The sequence below is a fragment of the Pleurodeles waltl genome, chromosome 7 (genome assembly GCF_031143425.1).
Source record: "Pleurodeles waltl isolate 20211129_DDA chromosome 7, aPleWal1.hap1.20221129, whole genome shotgun sequence".
NCBI lineage: Eukaryota > Metazoa > Chordata > Amphibia > Caudata > Salamandridae > Pleurodeles > Pleurodeles waltl.
In genome coordinates, this window is record NC_090446.1 from 1502275222 (window position 1) to 1502296241 (window position 21020).

General features: G+C 45.4%; 1 protein-coding gene across 2 annotated transcripts in view; it reads right to left on the reverse strand.

The window, feature by feature from the left end:
* Positions 1-534: 534 nt before the first annotated feature.
* LOC138246591 (phospholipase A2 inhibitor NAI-like) overlaps positions 535-21020 on the reverse strand; it is an 87296-nt gene continuing 66810 nt past the window's right edge. For both annotated transcript variants that reach the window (XM_069201287.1, XM_069201286.1), the window contains exons 4-5: positions 16453-16602; positions 535-6863 (exon numbers count right to left, since the gene is read on the reverse strand). In XM_069201287.1, coding sequence (XP_069057388.1) covers positions 6709-6863; positions 16453-16602 — 305 coding nt within the window. In that variant the 3' untranslated portion in view covers positions 535-6708. The remainder of the gene's footprint in view (positions 6864-16452; positions 16603-21020) is intronic.

The window sequence follows — 21020 nt, forward strand, 5'->3', positions numbered from 1 at the left end:
TTAGCAGAGCTTGGTGACGGTGGGAAAAGCATCTTTTGGTTTTGTCATAACTTCAGAGCCATTTGATGAATCTTTATGAAACTTCTGAAAAAGTCACATCCATCTAAGTTTCTTCCTTTCACACTGGTCTATCAAGCAGGGGCTGAGAAACAGTAGGGTCCCAAAACATGTTTTACCCATCATGTGTTTCTTTTGAAACATTGTAAACGTGGTCCTAGCTATAACTACCCAGTGTTATTTATGCTTTTCCCCAAGTGGTTTAATTTTTAAACTTTAGCCATCAATTAATGACTCACTTGTAATGGCCTGATATATGGGTGTTTTCATGGCAAACATTTAATGTTATTTTGTATGAAGTATTTTATTGCTAGATTTAGGGCCCTGGATTTATGATGTTGCAAAGAGCTCAAACTTCACTTATTCAGGCCTTTTGTAATTGCTTTCTCTGAATAGTCAGCATGGAGCCAAGGCTAACACATCAACGTTTGTCTTCTGCCCCCAATATCCCACATAAAAGACATAGACACCTATGCATCCGTTTATAATGAGTTTTATTTATCTACACAGCTCAAGCACAAGCGCTGCAATCAGACTGGTTGGGTTTGGGGCACCCATCACATTCCTCACAATTAAAGGTTGAACATGATTACATAATTCGACATGAAAATGGGCGGGGTGGAAAATTCCAAGTCTAGGCCTACACTTGGCTGCCTGGGGTCTGAATGACACAAAGAAAAGAACAGGAGATCTCAGGTCAGTCACATAGATGCTTCACAGCATTCTTTCAAAGCAATATCTCAGAGATTGACAATGACTGCAAGATGGAACCATGATCTGTCATTTGTGAATTAGGTGACATTCAAAATCTTAATGCACGGACTAGTGTGCTTGAGACTAATACCACCTCAGCCCTGATGGATATTCAGCGGAACCAAAGTCACTGATCCCATGAGTTGCAGTCTTCCTATGGTTAGATAGGCAGAATGTAATGGGTCTGTGGTAGAGAGAGCAGGTGAAATCAGCGCATACTTGCAGATCCCGTCCCTCATCATGGCAGTGTTTAAAGTTAGAGCAAGAACTGTCTATCTCAAGCATAAACATCTTTCACTACCCACCATCACCCAGGAAGTGGCTGTTGTAAACTCAACAAAATTCTTCTTCCATGACAATGTTGGAAGGAATTGTGTACACAGCAGCATCCTCCTTCAGGCTACTTTATCAAATCAGCCTTTAGTTTCCGGCTCATAGACTCCACTGCTTTAATCATTCTGTTAACATTTAGGCAAATGAAATGAGTCAATATTAAGCTGGTCAACCAAATGTTAATTCATGCATATTTTGATGTATCCAGTGGATGAAAGTGGTTATACTCCCATTAGTAGTGAGCGGTCCCACTGAAGATGCCAAAGTAGAAGGCCCGTGCATAATGTCAGATGGTATGATATTAAACACAAATGGAACAGTAAAGATGGCCAATGAAAATACTATATGGAATATTGATACTGTTAGATGAGTCACTGGAAATTCTAGATGGTCTACAAACAATATCCAGATATATTTCAGATAGCAGCAGTTTACTGGAGATATTAGATGAAATGTCTCAACAAAGATGTCTAATCCCAAGGAAGTTTGTCATATAGCATTCTGGTTATATCAGCTACTGACAAGAAAAATAGGATGGCCTAATAGAGGTATCAGATGATCTACAGAAGATATCAGCTTACTGTATATATGTAAAAGGTCTATCAGAGAAGTGTGATGGACTGGAGATTCAAGATGGTCTGGTCACGTTTACATGTATGCACACTGAGAAGTCTGATGGCCTGACATGAAGTAAGATGGCCCATCTGAAATGTCAGAGGCTATAGTATTGTGTGTCGCTTGGGGCCATACAGCTGAGTCAATCAATCAATCTATCAATCAGGGTCTAATCACCCAATCGGGTCTCAAGGCGCTTGGGGGGGGGCAGGTACTGCAGCTCATTCGAAGTGCTGGATGGCTGGTTCAGTCAAATAGCCAGGTCTTGAGGTCCTTCCTGAACTAAGGCAGAGAGGGAAATTGCCTGAGATGAAGAAGAAGAGAGTTCCAGGTCTTAGCGGTGAGGTAGGAAAAGGATTGTCCTACAGCTGTGGTCTTGCAGATCCATGGGTTGGTGGTCAGGTGAGGGGAGCCGAGTTGTCTAGTGGGTGTGTGGAAGGCAAGGCAGTGGTTGAGGTAGGCAGGTCCGATGCTCTGGAGGGCCTTGAAGGCATACGTGAGGAGCTTGACAGTGATTATTTTGTTGATCAGGAGCCAGTGCAGGTACCTCAGGTGTTCAGAAATTTGGGTGAAGTGAGGGATGTCCAAGATGAGTCTGGCGGTGGTGTTCATGGATTCTTTGCATCTTCTTTTGGAGCTTCTGGGTATTGCCTGCATAGAATGCATTGCCATAGTTGAGCTTCTTGGTGATGAGCTCCTGGGTGACTGTTCTTCTGGATTTGACGGGGATCCAGTTGAAGAACCTTCGGAGTCGGCAGAGCATGTGTAAGCAGGAGGATGAGACAGTGTTGGCTTGGTGTTTCATAGAGAACTAGGAGTCAAGGATGATGGTGAGGTTACATGCGTGGTCAGTCAGTGTGGGGGTGTTCCGAGTGCTGCAGGCCACCAGGAGTAGTCCCAGGTGGAGTGGGTCATGCCCAGAATGAAAACATCTGTCTTGTCAGAGTTGAGCTTGAGGCAGCAGTCTTTCATACAGGTGGCAACTGCCTTCATACCGCTTCACAACAGTAGGTTTGTTGGTGAGGGAGAGGATCAGCTCAGTGTCGTCAGCGTAGGCGAGAATGTTGAGTCCATGGTTTCTGACAATGCCTTCTAGAGGGGCCATGTAGATGTTGAAAAGGGTGGAGGGAGGGACGGAGCCTAGGGGGATGCCACAGCAGATCTCTGTAGGTTTGGATGTGAAAAGTGGGAGCCTGACTCTCTGGGTTTGGCTGGTAAGGAAGGTGAGGATCCACTCCAGAGCTTTGCCGTGGATGCCGGCATCATAAAGTGTTGCACAGATGGTGTGGTGGAAGACACTGTTAAAGGTGGTCGAAAGTTCCAGGAGCTCTTGCTGAGGGTTTCTTCAGTAGCAGGTTGATCTCGGCATGTTTCCAGTTTTCAGCGAAGGTGACGGTCTCAATGGAGCAGTTGATAGTGTGGCAGAGCTTGGGTGTGAAGGTGTCGCTTGCTAGGCAGAAGATGTGCTGGGGGCAGGGGTCCAAGGATAGTCTTCGTGATCCATACAGTGTCATCAGTGGTCAGGGTGGCCCAATTGGTCAAGGTCAGCTGTGATCCAGAAACTTTGGGTGCAGTGGTTGTGGCAGGGCTGATAGAGATCTTGCGATGGAAGAAGGTGGCGAGGTTGTCGCAGAGGGCTTGTGATGGGGGAATGTCTGTGGTGTTGGTGCTGGGTTTGGTTAATTCTCTGATCATGGTGAAGAGTTCTTTGCTGTTGTGTGCTTTGGCTTTGATTTGGTCTTGTTTGACAGTTTTCTTCATGGCTCTAATGAAGCAGTGTTGTGATGTGATGGCGGTTTTAAAGGATGCATGGTCTGCCAGGGTCATGCTGCACCTCCATCATCTTTAGATTCGTCTACAGGTGCATCTGGACTCTTGGAGGGTGGGAGAGAACCAGCTGGCTTTCCTGGTGGACTGTTTGCTGGAGTGTTTCCTGAGGGGGGCCAGGTTGTTGGTGCAGACTTGGATCAATCAATGGAGGAGGTGTGCAGATGTGGTGGCGTCGGAGGAGGTTGATGGTGCTGTGTTGCAGAGAGTGATGGCGAGTTGGTATACGGCGGCCCTGTGGTGGTTGGTCCATAGGAGTTCAAAGGTGTGTCTGACGGAGATGTTGCTGTTGGCGGCGAAGATAGGGTCGAGCATCTGGCGCATAAGTCCATTGGGGCAGTGTCCAGTTGTTTTAGTCTGATGCTGGTGAGATTCTCCAGTAGGGATGAAGTGTTGGGGTTTCTGAGGTTGTTCAGGTGAAACTTGAGGCCACCGAAAAGGATGTAATCTGTTGAGGCAAAGGCAAGATATGCAATGCAGTTGGCTATGGATTTTCCCGAAGGGGGAGTGGGGTCTGGGGGAGTCTGTAGATGAGGGTGCCACATAGGGTGGTGTTTGGGTTGGTCTGAATCTGGAGTGGTGGAGTCAAGCAGGTCCCAGATCTGCATTGCATGTTTCTTGGGGAAGTGTGTGTTGAGCAGGATGCAGCTGAGGTGATTGTGTCTGGTCCTTGGGGGTATTGTGCTTGGTGAGGCTGGTGTACGGTGGCAGGAGATGGTGCAGTTGTTATGGGCAAAGGGTCCTTGGGTGACACTTGCTGATGCCTGGTGGCAGGTGGTGTTTCGTCAGGCATGGAGGAAGCTGGCGTTGTAGCGCTGAGGGGTGCTGGAGCCAGGGTCCCTAGGGCTGTGCGCTGTTCAGGCGTGGATGGGTTTGCCTTTGGCGTGCTTTCGGCACGGCCACACAGCTGCCATCATTAAGTAGTGGTGAGGAGGTAGGATGTGCTAGTCATCTGGAAGATGGGAGGTGAGAAGCAGCATTGGGAGGCGTGGGCCTCAGGGGCAGGCAGTGGCAAGGGCATGAAGCACAATGGCAAAGCGAAGGGGGCACAGAGAAATGCAGATAAGGGAAATAAAGGAAAAAAAAGCACACAAGGAGAAATAGAGTAAAAATATAAACACAGGAAAAATAACAGAAAGACAGTAAAAACGGAGACAGAGACAGCCAATACTCACCACTGGACCACCAGGAATTAGGCGCAGGAGGCAGCCTGCGGCTGGAGGTGGGCCTCAAAACCTAAAACTAGAGTGCAGGGGAGCACACAGCTACAAGGTGGAGCTGTGTGGCGGGGGAGCAACGCACGCTGAGAAGGCCAGTGAGGTTGCTCGTTCACTGCACAGCGGCCGCCTTTAAGTAGTAGTGGGGAGGTGGGAGGTGCTGATCAGCTGGGGGTGCCAAGCAGTGCTGGGAGGGGGCTGCTGGGTCAGGCAGTGGCAAGGTTGGGAAGCGCAAAAGGGAAGCGAAGGGGCACAGAGAAATACAGATAAGGGAAATGCAGGAGAGAAAAGCACACAAGGAGAAATATAGTAAAAATATATAAACAAGATAAATAACAGAAAGACTGAAAAAATGTAGACAGAGACAGACAATACTCACCACTGGACCACTAGGGATAAGGCGCAGGGCCTTGAACCCTACAACTGGAGCACAGGTGGGCACACACCTACCAGGTGGAGCTGTATGGCAGGGGAGCAACGCACGCTGACAAGGCCAGTGAGGTTGCTGTTCAACGCGCATCGATTGCCATTAAGTAAATGTGGGGATGTGGAAGGTGCTGGTCAGCTAGGAGGTGGGAGGCGGGAAGCAGTTCCCAGAGGGAGCTGGGCTACAGGGGCAGCCAGCCACAACGGTGAGAAGCACAATGGAGAAGTGAAGGGACAAATACAGATAAGAAAAAATATAGGAAAAAAAAGCACAGAAAGAGAAATACAGGAAAAATATAAATACAGGAAAAATAACAGGAAGACAGGAACAATGGAGACAGATACAGACAATAGTCACCACTGGATCACCAGACATGAGGCGCAGGCACGAGCCTGCGGGTGGATGTGGGCCTCAACTTTACAAGAGCGCAGGGGGGCACACAGTTACCAGGCGGAGCTGTGTAGTGGAGGAGGAATGCACGCTGACAAGGTGAGTTAAATGCTGATAGAACATCTGCCTGCCATGTTTTCAGTGTGTTTGATAGGTGATATAAGAGAGAGAAAATGCTATAAATACAGCACGCACCTCCACCTGGGAAAAGAGTACACAATTAATGCTCTATTCAGATGCCAGCCACACTAAGGACTTGCCTGATAAGTTATGTTGATCATTCTGAGACATTTTTCCTGTACAGTTCCCAGCTCGAAAGAAGTTGTTTGCAAAACAAAGGCCAAGTCCTTGCTGCTGGGGGATGCGATGGGCCGCCACAGTTCATGGTCACTGTTTGCTATGTGGTACAATGATTACTTTGAAGAGCTTAAATAATATGCCTTCTCTTGGTGAAGCCTATATGTAGTGTGCACTCTGAATAGATTATCTTCAAAATACTGTTTCGAGGGTGGATAAATGAAATCTATGGGGCCAATAATTGTGTTGCGATCTCCCTTTAAAAGGTCAGAGTATGTGGCTGTGCAACATGGCGTCTAAATGAAAGTCAGGCGTTTATATGAGCAGAAACACCAGGTGGCCAGCCTTAAAGTTTCTGGATGGTATCTCAGTGCACATATTTTTGCCTATTAAGAGCATATTCCTCCTCGTGAATTCTGAACCAAGAAAACACAGGTGAGGGAACACCAGTGCAGTTAAAATTGACCAGAGCAGAATTCCATCCATCTCAGATATGGGGCCTGAAGTCAGAAGGCAGGGGTATTCTTGACACTTTGTATAGTTTCCTGCATAAAGAAGGACTGCAGCCTTCAAGTGGTGGGTGTGCCTGCCGCCTGCTGTGGACAGAGGCATAAAGCATTGCCTGACCAGTAATGTAGCTCATTGTACATGAAGCAGAATGAAGGCCATGCAGACATCCCAAGCAAAACTTATAACCCCCAGTCCATTTCATAAACCCCAATATCTTCAATCGAAGAAGCAGGTTCAGCTTGTTTCATATCAGCAATAGCACTACTGCAGGCGCCTGGTTAATCACTCAGCGCCATGGCGGGGTTGCGCATTACAAGCCGGTGTGCACTGAGCCTTAATCGCAGAGGATAATACGTGTGTTCCTGGTAAGTGATACATGAGAGAACAAGCACCAGGTGTGGAGCATCCTTTGAAGGAATAGGACCTGACATCCAACCCTGCAAAAAAGAACAGAAGAACATTTACTCGCACCTCAGTGCAACCCAATTTCCTGTTTAATCAATGAGGAACCTATAGTTCTTGTGATCTAACTCTACAATGGGTCATCTCATTAGAATAGCTGTATTAACATATGTCACTTAAGACCGGAAGGATTTACAACTGCAGATTTTAAATGTTACATTTACATGCAGAAGACCACAGCTGGAATTCAAACTAGCACATGTTCAGGCTGCAAAATCTGGGCCTGATTTAGAGGTTGTGTAGAAGAAATACTGACTTCAGTTAAAGCGCATTGTGTACACAGGGCATGCTGCTCGAGGACAATTTACCCCATCTCTGGTGTACATGCCAGTCAGAGCCAGAGACACATGGAAAAGCTAGAATATAACCTTATAAGAATGAAGGATAAGTGTGAATTGGCATACTCCATTCTTCTATCAATACAAAGACAAACATGAGCAAGAGACTTTCCCCGTTCATGCACCCAGAATCTGGAAAGTCATCCCCTGTATCCACCAGGAGCACCTTAAATCTTCTTCAGTTTGGAAAGAGCTGAAGACACATCTCTTTAAAGACCAGTATTTCTCAAATACAGTAAATATTTTTCCTCCCCACGAAGAATCCAGCAACTGCTGGTTTTTGACTATGAGTAACACATACATACAGCACATCACTCCATCTGAGGGTGTCAGTCACACTAAATCCCCAACTCAAACATGCTTTAAAAGAATGCTGAAATAGCAGGCTCAGTATTGACATTACTGACAGCTATGTTCACAACATTTCAAACGTATGGAACTATTTTATTGCTTTGCAGATGGTGAACATTGCGAGGGGGCTGGTGCACCCTGCAAGCTACTAGAGGTGCAAATGTTCTTTGAGGTTTGCTTAAGTGACAGTGCAAAAGGTACAGAGAAGTGGTTGGACCATGTAAGGGACATGGAGGGAAGGGCTTGATGTTGTGGAAGCTAGAGAAAATTACATCTAAAAGATCACCTGCTTAACGGCAAGGAGCAGTGGAATGCAGAGACAGAGCAAACATGCAAAGTGAGTCTAAAGAGATACTGCAGTGGTATAGATGGGTTGGCAATATGAATTTTGAGGATGTCAAGTAAAGTATAATTGGCAAATGTAACCGAATAAATCACTTAAAGATGCACTGAAATTGGTAGGGGGTTCCAGGGGCTGGTAGGTGAGAGCACTGAGGGCTATTATGTTTAAGCAGATTTTTGATGGTGAAAACTGTATTTTCACCCACTGCAAAAGAGATGTTGTCAAGAAAGGAACAGGAGAATGATTAATTAATGATTAAAAAAGGCCACATCATAGCCTGGGAGTTTGGTGGCAACAATATAGGAGAAAAAAGAGGCATTCAACCAAGTTTTGGTTAACAATGTTATAGGATTATGTGAAGACAGAAAAGCAAATATGTCCATTTGGTATAGTGGGAGGAATCTGGAATTGAGTAGAAAGTAGTTCGAGGCGTCATGAATATAGGAATAAGAAGTAGGCAAAAGAAGGGTAAGTTATACAGGTGAGAAGAAGGGCCAGTTGCTACAAGAAAATGACCCTACAAGGTTATTAGAGAAAGGGTGCAAGAGAGAGAGAATTTACCAATTTCAAATTGTATCGTTTAGTGCCATTGAGTGGTGTGTCATTAGGTGCAACGTGGCACAGTAAAGTGGAGAAGAGTTGTACAGTGTACTGTCGTAGAGTTTAATGTCAAACAGTAGAGTGTGGTACAGTGGAGTGGTGAACAGTGGGATAGCATTCAGTTGAAAGGTGTAGTGTGGAGCGGTGTACTGTTGAGTGGTGTAGAGTGGAGCATTGTAGAATGGAGTGGAGTATATTGGAGTGGGGAACGGTAGAAAGGGATAGGTTGGAGTGGCAGAGAGTGCAGTGGTTTAAAGTGTTATGTAGTACAGTGGTGTGTTGTACAGTACAATGCCATTGACAGGTGCACTGTAGAGTAAAGTCAAGTCTTATAAATGGGAGTGTGGTCCTGTAAAGTACAGTGGTGTGGTGTATTGTACAGTGAGTGAAAGTATTGTAGAGTGTTGCACCGTATAGTGTAGGGGAATAGAGTGGGCTAGAGGGCTGTACAGTGTAGTGTATGGCATGGAGTGGAGTACACTGTAGTAGAGTTACAAAGAGCATAGTAGAGTCTTTTAGAGTGGAGTAGAGTTTGTTCGAATGGAGCAGTGTAAAGTGCAGTGTTGTACACTGCCATAGATTGGGGTAAAGTGCTCTGCAGTGGAGCATTATGGAGTGGAGTCCAGTGGTGTGGTATGGCGTAGAGTGAAGGAGCGTGTTGTAGAGTAGAGTGGCACTGAGTGAAGTATATTGGAGTGGTGTAACATACAGTGGAGTAATGAGTTGTAGAGTAAAATGGCGTGTGGTTCAGTGAAGTGGACTGGTGTATTGTAGAGTGTCAAAAAGTGTTGTAGATTGGAGTACAGTACAGTGCCACAGAGTGCAGTACAGTGTTGCACAGTTGAGTGGCATGGAGTAGAGTATGGCACAGTATAGTAGAGTGGTGTAAGCTAGCGTGTCATACAGTTGAGTAACATAGAGTAGTGTACAGTGGAGCATACAGTGGAGAGGCATGGAGTGCAATAGTGGAGTATAGTGGAGTACTGCCTCATAGAGTAGAGTATAGTTAACTCAGTTGAAGCAGCTTAGTGTAGAGTGGAGTAGAGTGTTGTAAAGTGGCGTAGAGTGCTGTACACTGGCATTGACAGTAGTATATGTTTGTGTAGTGCTACAGAGTGGAGTATAGAGTGGTTGAGTGGAGGGGTATAGACTGTTGTTGAGTGGAGTGAAGTTTTGTTAAGTGGAGTAGTGGAGTGGAGTTGGGTAGAGTGAAGTGGCATAGAGTGGAATAGCATACAGTGGAAAAGTGGAGAGTGGAGAGGGGTATAGTGGAGTGGTGTACAGTGGAGTGGTGTTGACTGGAGTGGCCTACAGTGGCATGGCATACAGTGGAATAGTGTACAGTCGGGTGATGTCAAGTGAACTGGTGTAGAGTGGGGTAGAGTGGAGTGCTGTACAGTGAAATTGCATGCAGTGGAGTGGCCTACAGGGGAGTTCCGTAGAGTGGAGGTGCATAGAGTGGAGTGGTGTAGATTGGAGTGGAGTGGGGTAGAGTGGATTGGCATACAGTGGAAAGGCATACAGGGAGTGGCATAAAGTGGAGTGGCATAATATGGAATAATGTACAGTAGAGTAGCATACACTGAAATAGTGTACAGTAGAGTGGGATAGAGTGATGTTCAATAGATTGCTGTACTCTGGAGTGGTGAGGTGTGGAGTGGCATAGACTAGAATACCATACAGTGGTGTGTTGTAGAGTGAAATAGCAGACAGTGGAGTGGCGTAGAGTGGAGTGAGATATGGTGGAGTAGTGTAGGAAAGTACCCTCTTTCTTGGCATGATTACCCCCTTTTTCTGCCTGATGTCAGTGTGTTTGACTGTGTTCACTGGGATCTTGCTAACTCTCTCTCCCAAAACTCTGTATTCATTGCAGAATTGGCATACTGGTGCCCCCATATAAACCCCTACTATGTGGTACGTAGGTACCCAGGGCATTGGAGTTCCAAGGGATCCCTATGGGCTGCAGCAGGTATTCTGCCGCCCATGCTGAGCCCATGCAAAGGGTTCTGCAGGCCTGCCATTGCAGTCTGCGTGAACCAGGTGCATGCACCTGTTTTCACTATAGGTCACTGCACTAGGTCACTATAAGTCACCCCTATGGTAGGCCCTCTCAGCCCAGAGGGTAGGGTGCAGGTACCTGTGTGTGAGGGCACCCCTGCACTGGCAGAGGTGCCCCCACAAACTCCAGACCCACTTTACTGGACTTTGTGAGGGCAGGGATGGCATTTTACGCATGCATTGGACATAGGTCACTACCTATGTCCAGCTACATAATGGTAACTCTGAATCTAGGCATGTTTGGTATCAAACATGTTGGAATCATACCCCAATACTTCCAGGCAGCCCAAGCTGCTGCCACCTCACAGACAGGTTTCTGCCCTGCTGCTGCTCGAGCTGCTGGAGCCCAGGAAGGCAGAACAAAGGATTTCCTTGTGGAAATTTGTGTTACATGGCTTGGGAAGGGTAGCCTACCCAAGTCACTGGTATGCTGTGAAGAGCACATTTGGGGCCTTCCGTTCATAACCCAGTCTACACTGGTTCAGGGACCTTCAGTCTCTGCTCTGGCATGAAACTGGACAAAGGAAAGGGGAGTAACCACTCCCCAGTCCATCACCACCCCAGGGGTGGTGCCCAGAGCTCCTCTGGAGGGTCCCTGGGTTCTGCCATCTTGAATCCAAGGATGGCAGGGAACTCTGGTTGAATCTGAGTGGCAAGGCCAGGCATGTGACATCAGAGCCCCCTCCTGATAGGTGGTCACCCAGCTAGGTGACCAATCCCCCCTTCATGGCTGTTTAGATTCTCTCCTTTGGGTGGTTCCTCAGATTTAGCTTGCAAGATTCCAGCAGGATTCCTCTGCATCCCTTACTTCAACTTCTGACCAATGAAACTGCATCTGGATTCTCCAGGACCCAACAATCTGCAACAAAGACGAAGCCTTTGCCTGCAACATTGTTTCTCCGGCTCCTTCCAGCTTCTGCAAAGTTTTGCCGGTCATGCATCTTCTGAGGACAGCCCGTCTTCAGTCTGCACAGGAAAGAAGAAAGAATCTCCCTTGCAGTGAAGGAGTCACTCCCCTGCATCTGCATGCACCAACAGCAACGACGACCGGAGGCATGGATCCCCTGTCCTGCTGAGCTGCGTGGATCCTGCAACACGGGTGGTGGTTAGACGGTCCTTTCTACCAGCTGTCCAACTTTGGCGGAGGTAAGCTCTTGCCTACCCATGCAGGACAGTACCCCCATGCACCACGTCATTTGCAGTTGCTAAGGCCTGTTGGCACTTCTTCCAATGGGTCCCCAGTCTTCGTGTAGCTCCACCCCCCAGCACTCCTTACTGTGACGCACAGTTCCCTGACTGACTCTCCTGCAGTGTGGGATCCTTCTTTGTAGTGCTGCATGGGCTCCTTTTGTACCTTCTGTGTCCCCTTCCTGTGGGACTCCTGTGCATGCTGCCTGTGCTTCTGTGGGCTCTCTGCAACACTAAGGGCTCCCTCTGACTCCCCCTCCTGGGCTGAGTCCTCTTGGGCCTTGCTGGTCCCCAGCAGCACCACTTTCCACCAACCGCGAGTTTTGCCTGTGCCAAGGTTTGTTGGTGGAATCCAGACTGCAATCTTCCTTCCGTTGTGGGACATCACCTGCATCCTCCAGGAACTCGACTCTGACCCCATGGCTGCAGTGCTGACTTCTCTTCTGCAATCCTCAGGTTGGTGGATAGGGGCTCCTGCCCCCATTGGACTCTCCTGTGTCTTCTGGACTTGGTCTCCTCTTTCCACAGGTCTTCCTCTTCAGGAACCCACCATTGGTTTCTTGCAGTCATCTCTGAGTTTTGCATTTATCTTCTTTTCTTTTAAGTGGGTGTTCTGGGGAAATTCTAGTAATTCACTCCTGCTTTCCTGGTTGGTGGCGGGTGTTGTGGTATTTACCTTTGAGCTTTCCTGGTACCCCCAGTGACCCTCTACACACTACACTTACCTGGGTGGGGGCGACACTCTCGCATTCAATTTTTTTAGTATATGGTTTGTGCCTCCCCCTAGGTCCACTATTCTATATTGTGTTTTACACTATTGGCACAGTTTTCTAACAATTCTTATGCCTATTTCTGACAACTAGTGTATATAACTTGTGTATTACTTACCTCCTAAGGGAGTATTGACTCTATAGAAATTTTTGTGTTGTGTTACCATAATAAAGTACCTTTATTTTTGTAACAGTGAGTGTATTCTTTCATGTGTGTAAGTATTGTGTGACTGCAGTGGTATTGCATAAGCTTTGCCTGTCTCTTAGATAAGCCTTGGCTGCTCATCCACAGCTACCTCTAGAGAGTCTGGCTTCTAGACACTGCCTACATTTCACTAATAGATGATACCTGGACCTGGTATAAGGTGTAAGTACCTTAGGTACCGACCATACACCAGGCCAGCTCCCTACAAGTAGCATATAGTGGAATAGCATACAAAGTAATAGCACACAGTGGAGTGGTGTACAGTGTAGTGGACTGGCCTAGAGTCAAATAGCACAGAGTTGAGTGGGGTAGAGTGTAGATGGAATAGCTGGAAGCTGGAAGCTGTAGCTGGAATAGTATGTAGTGGAGTGGCATAGAGTGATCTGGGTACAGTGGAGTAGTGTAGAGTGGAGTAATGTACGGTGGAATGGCATAGAGTGGAATAGCATACAATGGAGTGGTGTAGAGTGGAGTGGCATACAGTAAAAAGCATAGACTGTAATAGCGTAGAGGAGACTAATGTAGAGTGGAATAGCGTATAGTGGAGTGACCTACAGTGGAGTGGCATAGAGTGAAGTGAAATAGAGTGGAATATCATAGACTGGAGTGGCGTAGAGTGGACTTGTGTACAGTAGAATAGCATAGGCTGGGGTAGCGTAATGTGGAGCAATGTACAATAGTGTGGTGTAGGCAGGAGTGCTGTAGAGTTACTCATAGAGAGGTGACATAGAGTGGCATGGGGAAAGTAGAGTGGTGTAGAGTAGAGTGGTATAGAATTGACTGGTGTACAGTGGAACAGCAAATAGTAGAGTAGCATACAGTGGAGTGGCATAGAGTGGAATGGCGTAGGTTGGAATAGTGTAGAGTGGAGTGCAGTAACAGTGCAGTTGCGTTCAGTGGAACATCATAAAGTAAATTGGTGTACAATGTATTGGTTTACAGGGAATGACATAGGCTTGAGCAGTGTAGAGTGAGGCAGAGTACAGTGGAATAGGGTACAGTAGAGTCTGTACAGTTTATTGGCATGTGGTGAGGGTGGTAGAGTATGCTGGTGTACAGTGGAATAGCGTACAGTGGAGTGGCATAGAGTGGACTGGCATAGAGTGGAGTGAGGTACAGAGTAATGGCGTACAGTGAAATGGAGTAGAATGGAGTGGCTTAGAGTTGACTGGCATGGAGTGGAGTGAGGTACATTGTAGTGGTGTATGGTGAAATGGCGTGGAGTGATTTCAAGTGAAGTGGTGTACAGCTGAGTGGCATGCAGTTGTATAGGGTACACTGGAGTGAGGTAGAGTAATGTGGTGTAAAGTGGAATAACGTATAGTGGATAGGCTACAGTGGAGAGATATACACTTGAATGGTGTACACTGGAGTGAGGTACAGTGTAGTGGCTACAGTGTAATGCCATAGACTGGACTGGCTTACAGGGGAGTGGAGTAGAGTAGAATGGCATACAGTGGAGTGGTGTGGAGTAGAGTTAGGTAGAATGAAGTGGTGTACAGTGTAATTACAGATTCTCTCTGTGGATGGCACAATAGATACTAGGTACAAATAGGCAAGGTAAATATGTCAATCAGGAGTAAGCCAATTTAACCAAGCTCAAAGAGGAAACATAGACACTGTATTCCTGTTCAGTGGAGTTCAAAAACTTGCAAAAATAGGGTCCAGAAAAAAAGGTACAATCTGGTGCAGATAAGGTGGATTCAGTATATAGTTCATCTCTACCATTTCCCAGCTACGTTTTCACTTTACAGGTACCACTACATGCTTACATCTATCCAATGCAAACCTGATCATAAAAGACATATCCAATCAGAAGCCACTTTGAGGAAGGATGATCTTTGTGATAGGTACACACCTTAAACTTATTAAATTCAGACAGGAGCAATCACTATAATCTGAAATCTTCCAAATAAAATCTGAAGACAAACCTTTTGTACAAAGCATTACCATCTCATTTTGATTCCAAAGCGAATAGGTCACTCCAAAGGGACTTGTGTGGAATTAATAAAAAATCAATCTCTACCACTGCAAGGGCCAGATGTATTAGACTTTTTTTAATTCGCAAACGGTGCGAATCGCAAAATTCGCCCGTTTGCAAATGCAAAAATGCCTTTCACGATGTATGAAAGGTATTCGCTATGCAATTTTAAGGAATCGCAAAAATAGCGATTCCTTAAACTTGCGACCCTGTGTAGAGAATCGCAAATTGCGACTGTCTGAATAGGAAATCACAAATAGGAAATTCCTATTTGCGATTTCCAAAGCACATGTATCAAGCATTTCCTAAATGCGAATTGGGCATTTAGGAAATGCAAATACCACAAACTCAAGTTTAGCGGTAAGCATGTGCAATTTTTTAAAATGCATTACAAAAGCATTTTTTAAAATGAAATGTAGCGCACACATGCCCCTAGGGCATGTGTGTGCTTCACATGTCTGCATAAATTTTTTTTGGGTGCATCGCTGGGGGCCTCAGGCCCCCAGCACCCTAGCGTTTGCATTACCAAATTTTTGAATTGCTAACTGGAATTCGCAAACTGGGAAATGCAAAACCATTTGCATCTGCCCATAGGGGTGAATTGAGCTGCATTCTCTAATTGCGATTCGATAATAGTGTTCGCGAATTTTGAGAAATCGCTATTACCGACTTGCAATTTTGATACATATCATTTTGCATTTCTTAAATAGCGATTTCTTAAAATTCACTATTTATGAAATACAAACTGGGAGCTTAATACATCTGGCCCCAAATGGCTTAATGTCACAAGCCACCTATAACCTATAGGAGAGTGAGAGAAAGTACTGATGATTACAGTGGTATACGTACATCCACGTCTGTTCCAATGAGGATGTGACACATATCATTAGTAACAAATATTTACATTATAGGCAAGTGAAGTTTTATTTTCAATCTCGCCAGTGATATCTCTCACAATCGACAAGGTAGCCAACATTAATAATAGAAACAATGGATGGGCAATGTGAAATATATCCCAAATTGCTACGGATTTACTGCACATTTGCTCCAAAGGGAGACAATAGCGGGTAGTGGCTATCCCACCCACCTCTGAATTGTGAAACCTTGGTTCCCTTAATTCCTTCCATATGCTTCAAATATCAATTATGTTTACTGAGACTCCGTGAAGTGTAATTTTTTACATTAAGACATGTGTAGTGCAGCAATGTAAAGCCACACTTGCTCTACACAATCTTGATTTGCCCCATGTTCCCCACTAATTTACAGTACTCTGATAGTTCTTGGCTAGGTGTGTCCTATAGAAATCCCAATGCATAAGTAGACCAAGTGGAGTAAGTTCTAATTCTGTAAGGAGATCTTCTAATGGAACTTCCCCCACCACACTATCATTACAAGATGATGGAGGATATTCCACCTCCAGATATCTCTCAGGTTTAACACTTTCTCCATAGACGACATTTTGGTGCCACCCAACTCTAAACCTAGGCAATTGTTTAAAATGTATTGGAGTCTCTGCATTCTACTTGTTTAATACACCTCAATTCTTCCATTTTTTTCAAAGAAATTGAATTTTGGCACCAGACAAGACATAAAATGGACACTGCTAATAACATAATGTTGTCTATCCTAAAGCATTTTATTGGCCATTCCCATAGCTGGGCACCGAAACATCACAGGAGCCACAATCAAAACAAGGAAAAAAACACCTAAAATATGACCTATGCACTTACCTGGCCGATTGGCTTTCCCACGTACATTCATGCACTCGGTCTGCCGTCCCACACATTCGATTACTTTATCAGTTGTACATTCCTTGACTGAGCCTTCGATGAAACAGTCAGGGCACTTGCATCCATTGTAGGTCAAGTTTATAGGAGGAACTAAAACACACAGAAGGAAATAATTAAACACCTGCACTTTCATAGATAACTAACAAAGGTCCTGACTATGAGTATGGAGGTCTGTAGGACCGCCATACATGGGTGGTGGTCCTACTGCCGCATCCTTGGAGTCGGACCGCCACAAGACTTCAGCCACCAACAGCATTGTGGATCCTGATGTGTTGGCAGCACTGCAAGCCGTGGTCAAGCACAGAGGTGCCAATGTCGGCAACGCTGTGCTGATCACAAGTTGCCTTTCTGCCGACCTTTCCATGGCAGGGATCCAGCCATGAAAAGGCCAGCAGAAAGGTGGAGATGGGGCTATAGGGGGGCGGGCTACAGGGGGGCTCCTGCAGTGCCCTTGCACATTTCATGGGCAGTGTAGTGGACCCCCTGTAAGCACACTCGGAATGTGCCCTACCTGCCATGGCGAAAGTGCACATTCTGAGTGTGATGGCAGCATTGACAGTGAGATTGCATTGGCCTCGGCTCTCCCTTTGAGCCAAAGCCAGTGCCACCACACTATTTCTGCTGGCGGGCTGTTAGAGGCTGGCTCTCTATAGAGTGTACAAAAATGACGTGCACTGTGCAGAGAGCTCAAGTAACCCCAATTTGGTATCCAGAGGTAAAAATCGGGCCACCCAATGCTCTGTTGTTATGGTGGTGTGTGTGAACAGTTAGGCTATTCCAGGAGATGTTCTAAGCATTTGTTGTACTCACAGTATCAATAAATGTGGACACACTCTCGGAAGAATAACTCTGGACCAATTTACAAAAATACTTCAGATTTTTAAAGAAGTTTTAAGACCAAGATCATCAATATTCAGAAAGTACTTCTTTAGTTATGATTTTTAAAGTCTAGAAAATGTTCTGTTTTTCTGTGCAATTATGCACCATAGGAATCAATGGTAACAACTGCTTCAGTGTTTTTGGAAGTCTGGAATGGACTCTTCTTCTGGGTGTCTGACGTAGAGCGTCTGATAGACCGGATAGTGGTACGCCACAGCCCTAGAAAGTCCTAATGCCACCAAACTTGGCATGGTGGCAGATCTTCTCCTCTAGATCAGTTGTATACATTTTAGCTGGGCTGCTGGGTCCTGATCGTTGGTCAGCAGCAGGTCAGTAAACTAGACTGCACGAGTTCCTTGCCTGCAGGGTGCAGGAGAGTGATACCTTCACTTGCAGGGAGGATCTTTGGTGATTTTTTAAAAGGCTGGAGTTGCTCTGGGGTTCTGTAGAATCCTTCAGGTTTCCAGGTGACACCACAGTGCTGATGATCAAGTCCTTGGAACAGCAGGCAGGGTTTGGCACTTTTTTCTTTGTGAAGCAGGACTTCAGTTTTTTTGTTCATCAAATCTAAAGTTCTTGGTCTAGGGATGCTCTCTACATACTCTATCTAGGGGCATTAGGAGGAGTACTTGGTAGTGGCCAATGGGCCAACTACCTTAGGGTGGCTACACCCACTGAGTGACCACATCCCTGATTGGCTTTTTCTCCTACCATCCAAGATGGAGAAAAATTAAATGGAGTGGTCACCTCACCTGCCACACCTGAGGGGTAGTGAGGCTGAGGGCGTCCACTCCTCCTATTCTTGCTAAGTTTCCCACCGGTTTTCCAGCCTAAAGTGGGGGTAGAACCATTGGGCTGCCTTCTGCTGCTAGCAGCAGAGGCGGGTCAGATTTCAAAGGTGCAAAGCCTGAAGCTAACCACTGGTAAAGGGTGCCTGCCTGGGGAAGGAAGTATGACTTCTCCGCCCAGGAAAGGCTTTGTCTTCTGGCACCTGAGAGCAAAGGCTCTCCCCCCAGGGGTCCAGAATAGTGTTCAGTCATGGCAGGCTGGTTAGAACCAGTCAGAAACTATGCCAGGGCTATTAGGATTTGCAGGGGGCACCTCAAATGTGCTCTCTGTGTACATTTTATAGTAAAATCCACACTGTCATCAGTGTGGATTTATTATTCTGAGTTGTTTGATATCAAACAACCCAGGGTTCAGCAAGGCCATCATGTAGCTGGGGAACTCGTAATGACCAGGTTCCAGCACATGCATTTGCTATGGCTTCCCCGTACATGTACTATGTCTAAGAATTGGCAAAGACACATTAGGGGCATATTTGCTCATGCACACATATGCCCTCCCATGCATTATTGTACAGCCTTCCTTAGGGTTGCAAGGCCTGCTAGAGGGTGATATTACATGTAGTGTATGATGTGTTACTGGACATGGCACTCTTGGGTGAGTTCCATGTTCAGTTTGCAACTTTTAAATACACCTTGTCATGCACTTGCAATGGCAGTCTATATGAGGCTGGTGTGGGGCCTCTCAAAATGGCACAATTTGTCCCTTCCACCACAAAAACAATCCTGTCTGTGATGTAAGCTCCCTTGCACTATGGTTCCCAAGAAAAGTGGGGAACTCTATTTCCACTCTAAATACAAAAAGGGTTTTTTACTAACATTTTGCCTGGAAGTTGACATGGCACAATGTGATACAAAGCACTGCATTGATTTACTTACTAATAAAAAGGTACTTAGGTAAAACACAAATTGCACAATTTCATCTGAGTTCCTTAATAACCCATATTAAATCTAGGCTCCAGTAAGGGTAAACAAAAGTAGGATTAACTTTAGAGGGGGTTTCCAGGGTGGGAATGGGTATGCAAAAAAGGGTTGTGATTATATACACACATGTACTGTGAGTATTTCTTGAATACTGCACGTCCATCTCTATAACACAGCCATTTGCTGTCCATAACGCTTATTTATGTTGATGTTAAATTTAGCATAAAACAAGATCTTCACAGGTGCCTTGCACAGTTCTAAAATTCCACTTATCCTGATTCTGGGAAATAGGATGCAATATTTGAAATCATAATTTGTATGCACTCAAAAGAATCTAGATGCACATACTCTTTCTTTGAAGCATTGCCTATTTACATGCACTTGGACTTAACAAAACATTTTTAACTATTAATGTAACAGTTGATTATGAAATAAAAGACTAATGACTTGACCCTGTAAAACAGTATAGTAGTGAGACTCTCTATACATTGTGGAGTGACTTACAGATTTGCACTTCTCAAACATTCTTTTATTTCGGACCCCTGTCTCATTTTTAGGTGCGGCCTAGAGACAGCTTTGGCTGCCTTGCCAGCTCCTGTTTTCCCAAACATAAAACATAATAATAGAAAGTTTTACTGCCAGAAAATTGGTTTTGGACCATCCCTGTTCAGTCATTGTTCAGACTGAGTGTCAGGCACATGTTGGGCCAGTCCACACATCAGTACACATAGAAGGAGGAAATAGTACTACTTAATGACTTTGTTGCCAATCCTTGGTTCAGCCCTGTGGACAGCCATTTGCATTATGGATGTCATGTACTATGAGTAATGGCATTTTGCCTGATTAATCTCTTACTTTATATTCAAATTAGTATGGCCTAAAAAAAAACCTTTATAGGGGTCGAGCGCGCGCAAGTGCGCTAGCCCCTGTTGTAATCTCTTTGTGGGCTTTTAACCACGCCCACGTCACGCCCATGAGTTTGGTTGGTTTGTGGGCTTGCCTTTTAAAATTCACTTCATTTCATTAGTGGAAGGCATGCAAACGTCATGCCTTTTCTGGTGTTTAGCCCTCCTCGAGCACACTGGTAAAGTACTGAAAATTTGCTAGGCTCCATATTTTCCATATGGTTTCTGGACTACTTTGTCTTTTTAGTTCGTAGGCAGTGTGATCTCGCTGGGCAATAGTCAAGCGCTTTGAATGACATCGCCCCTGTTACATGGATAATTGCACTTTTGTCGCTATGTTTCACTGCGAGCGAACTTCAGTTTCCTTTTGTGTGTCTGCTTTGTGCTCATGACGGCTGTCGGTGAGCCTATGTGAAACTGTTTTATTTTTTATTTTCGGTCAATGAGCCAAGAAAAGTCCGGTTAGGAGTTTACAACGCTAATAGCTCTAACTCGTTTACTGCATGAAATCTCTAGTATTTTGTTTTTAACAATATTGTGCTATCTAAAATTACAGAAATGAAAACATGTTCAAGGTAATTATTGCCAAACGCTTTGCTGATTTCAACAACTATATGCTGCAAAGTGAACAGTCATTAAGAAACAGTGGCGGGAAGATGCAATAAGTCTGTTGTAACAACTGTTCTTTGCAGCTCGCTACTGATTCATGAATAAAATAAGTATACGAGCACCTGGGAATTGCTTGCATCATTCCCTAGATCAAATATGTTGATTAAGAGCGAACGTAGCAGCTCTGAGGTTGGCAGAACAGAGAAGAAAGGTTACTGTACTTTGTTTGGTGCCTAATAGCACCATCCATGATGAGCTTTCATTAAATAACCTACTGAGCTCCTCTTGAAAGCACCAGTAGAGCACCAAAGTACTCTCTGTCCATACTTTCTCAGTGCCTCAAGTT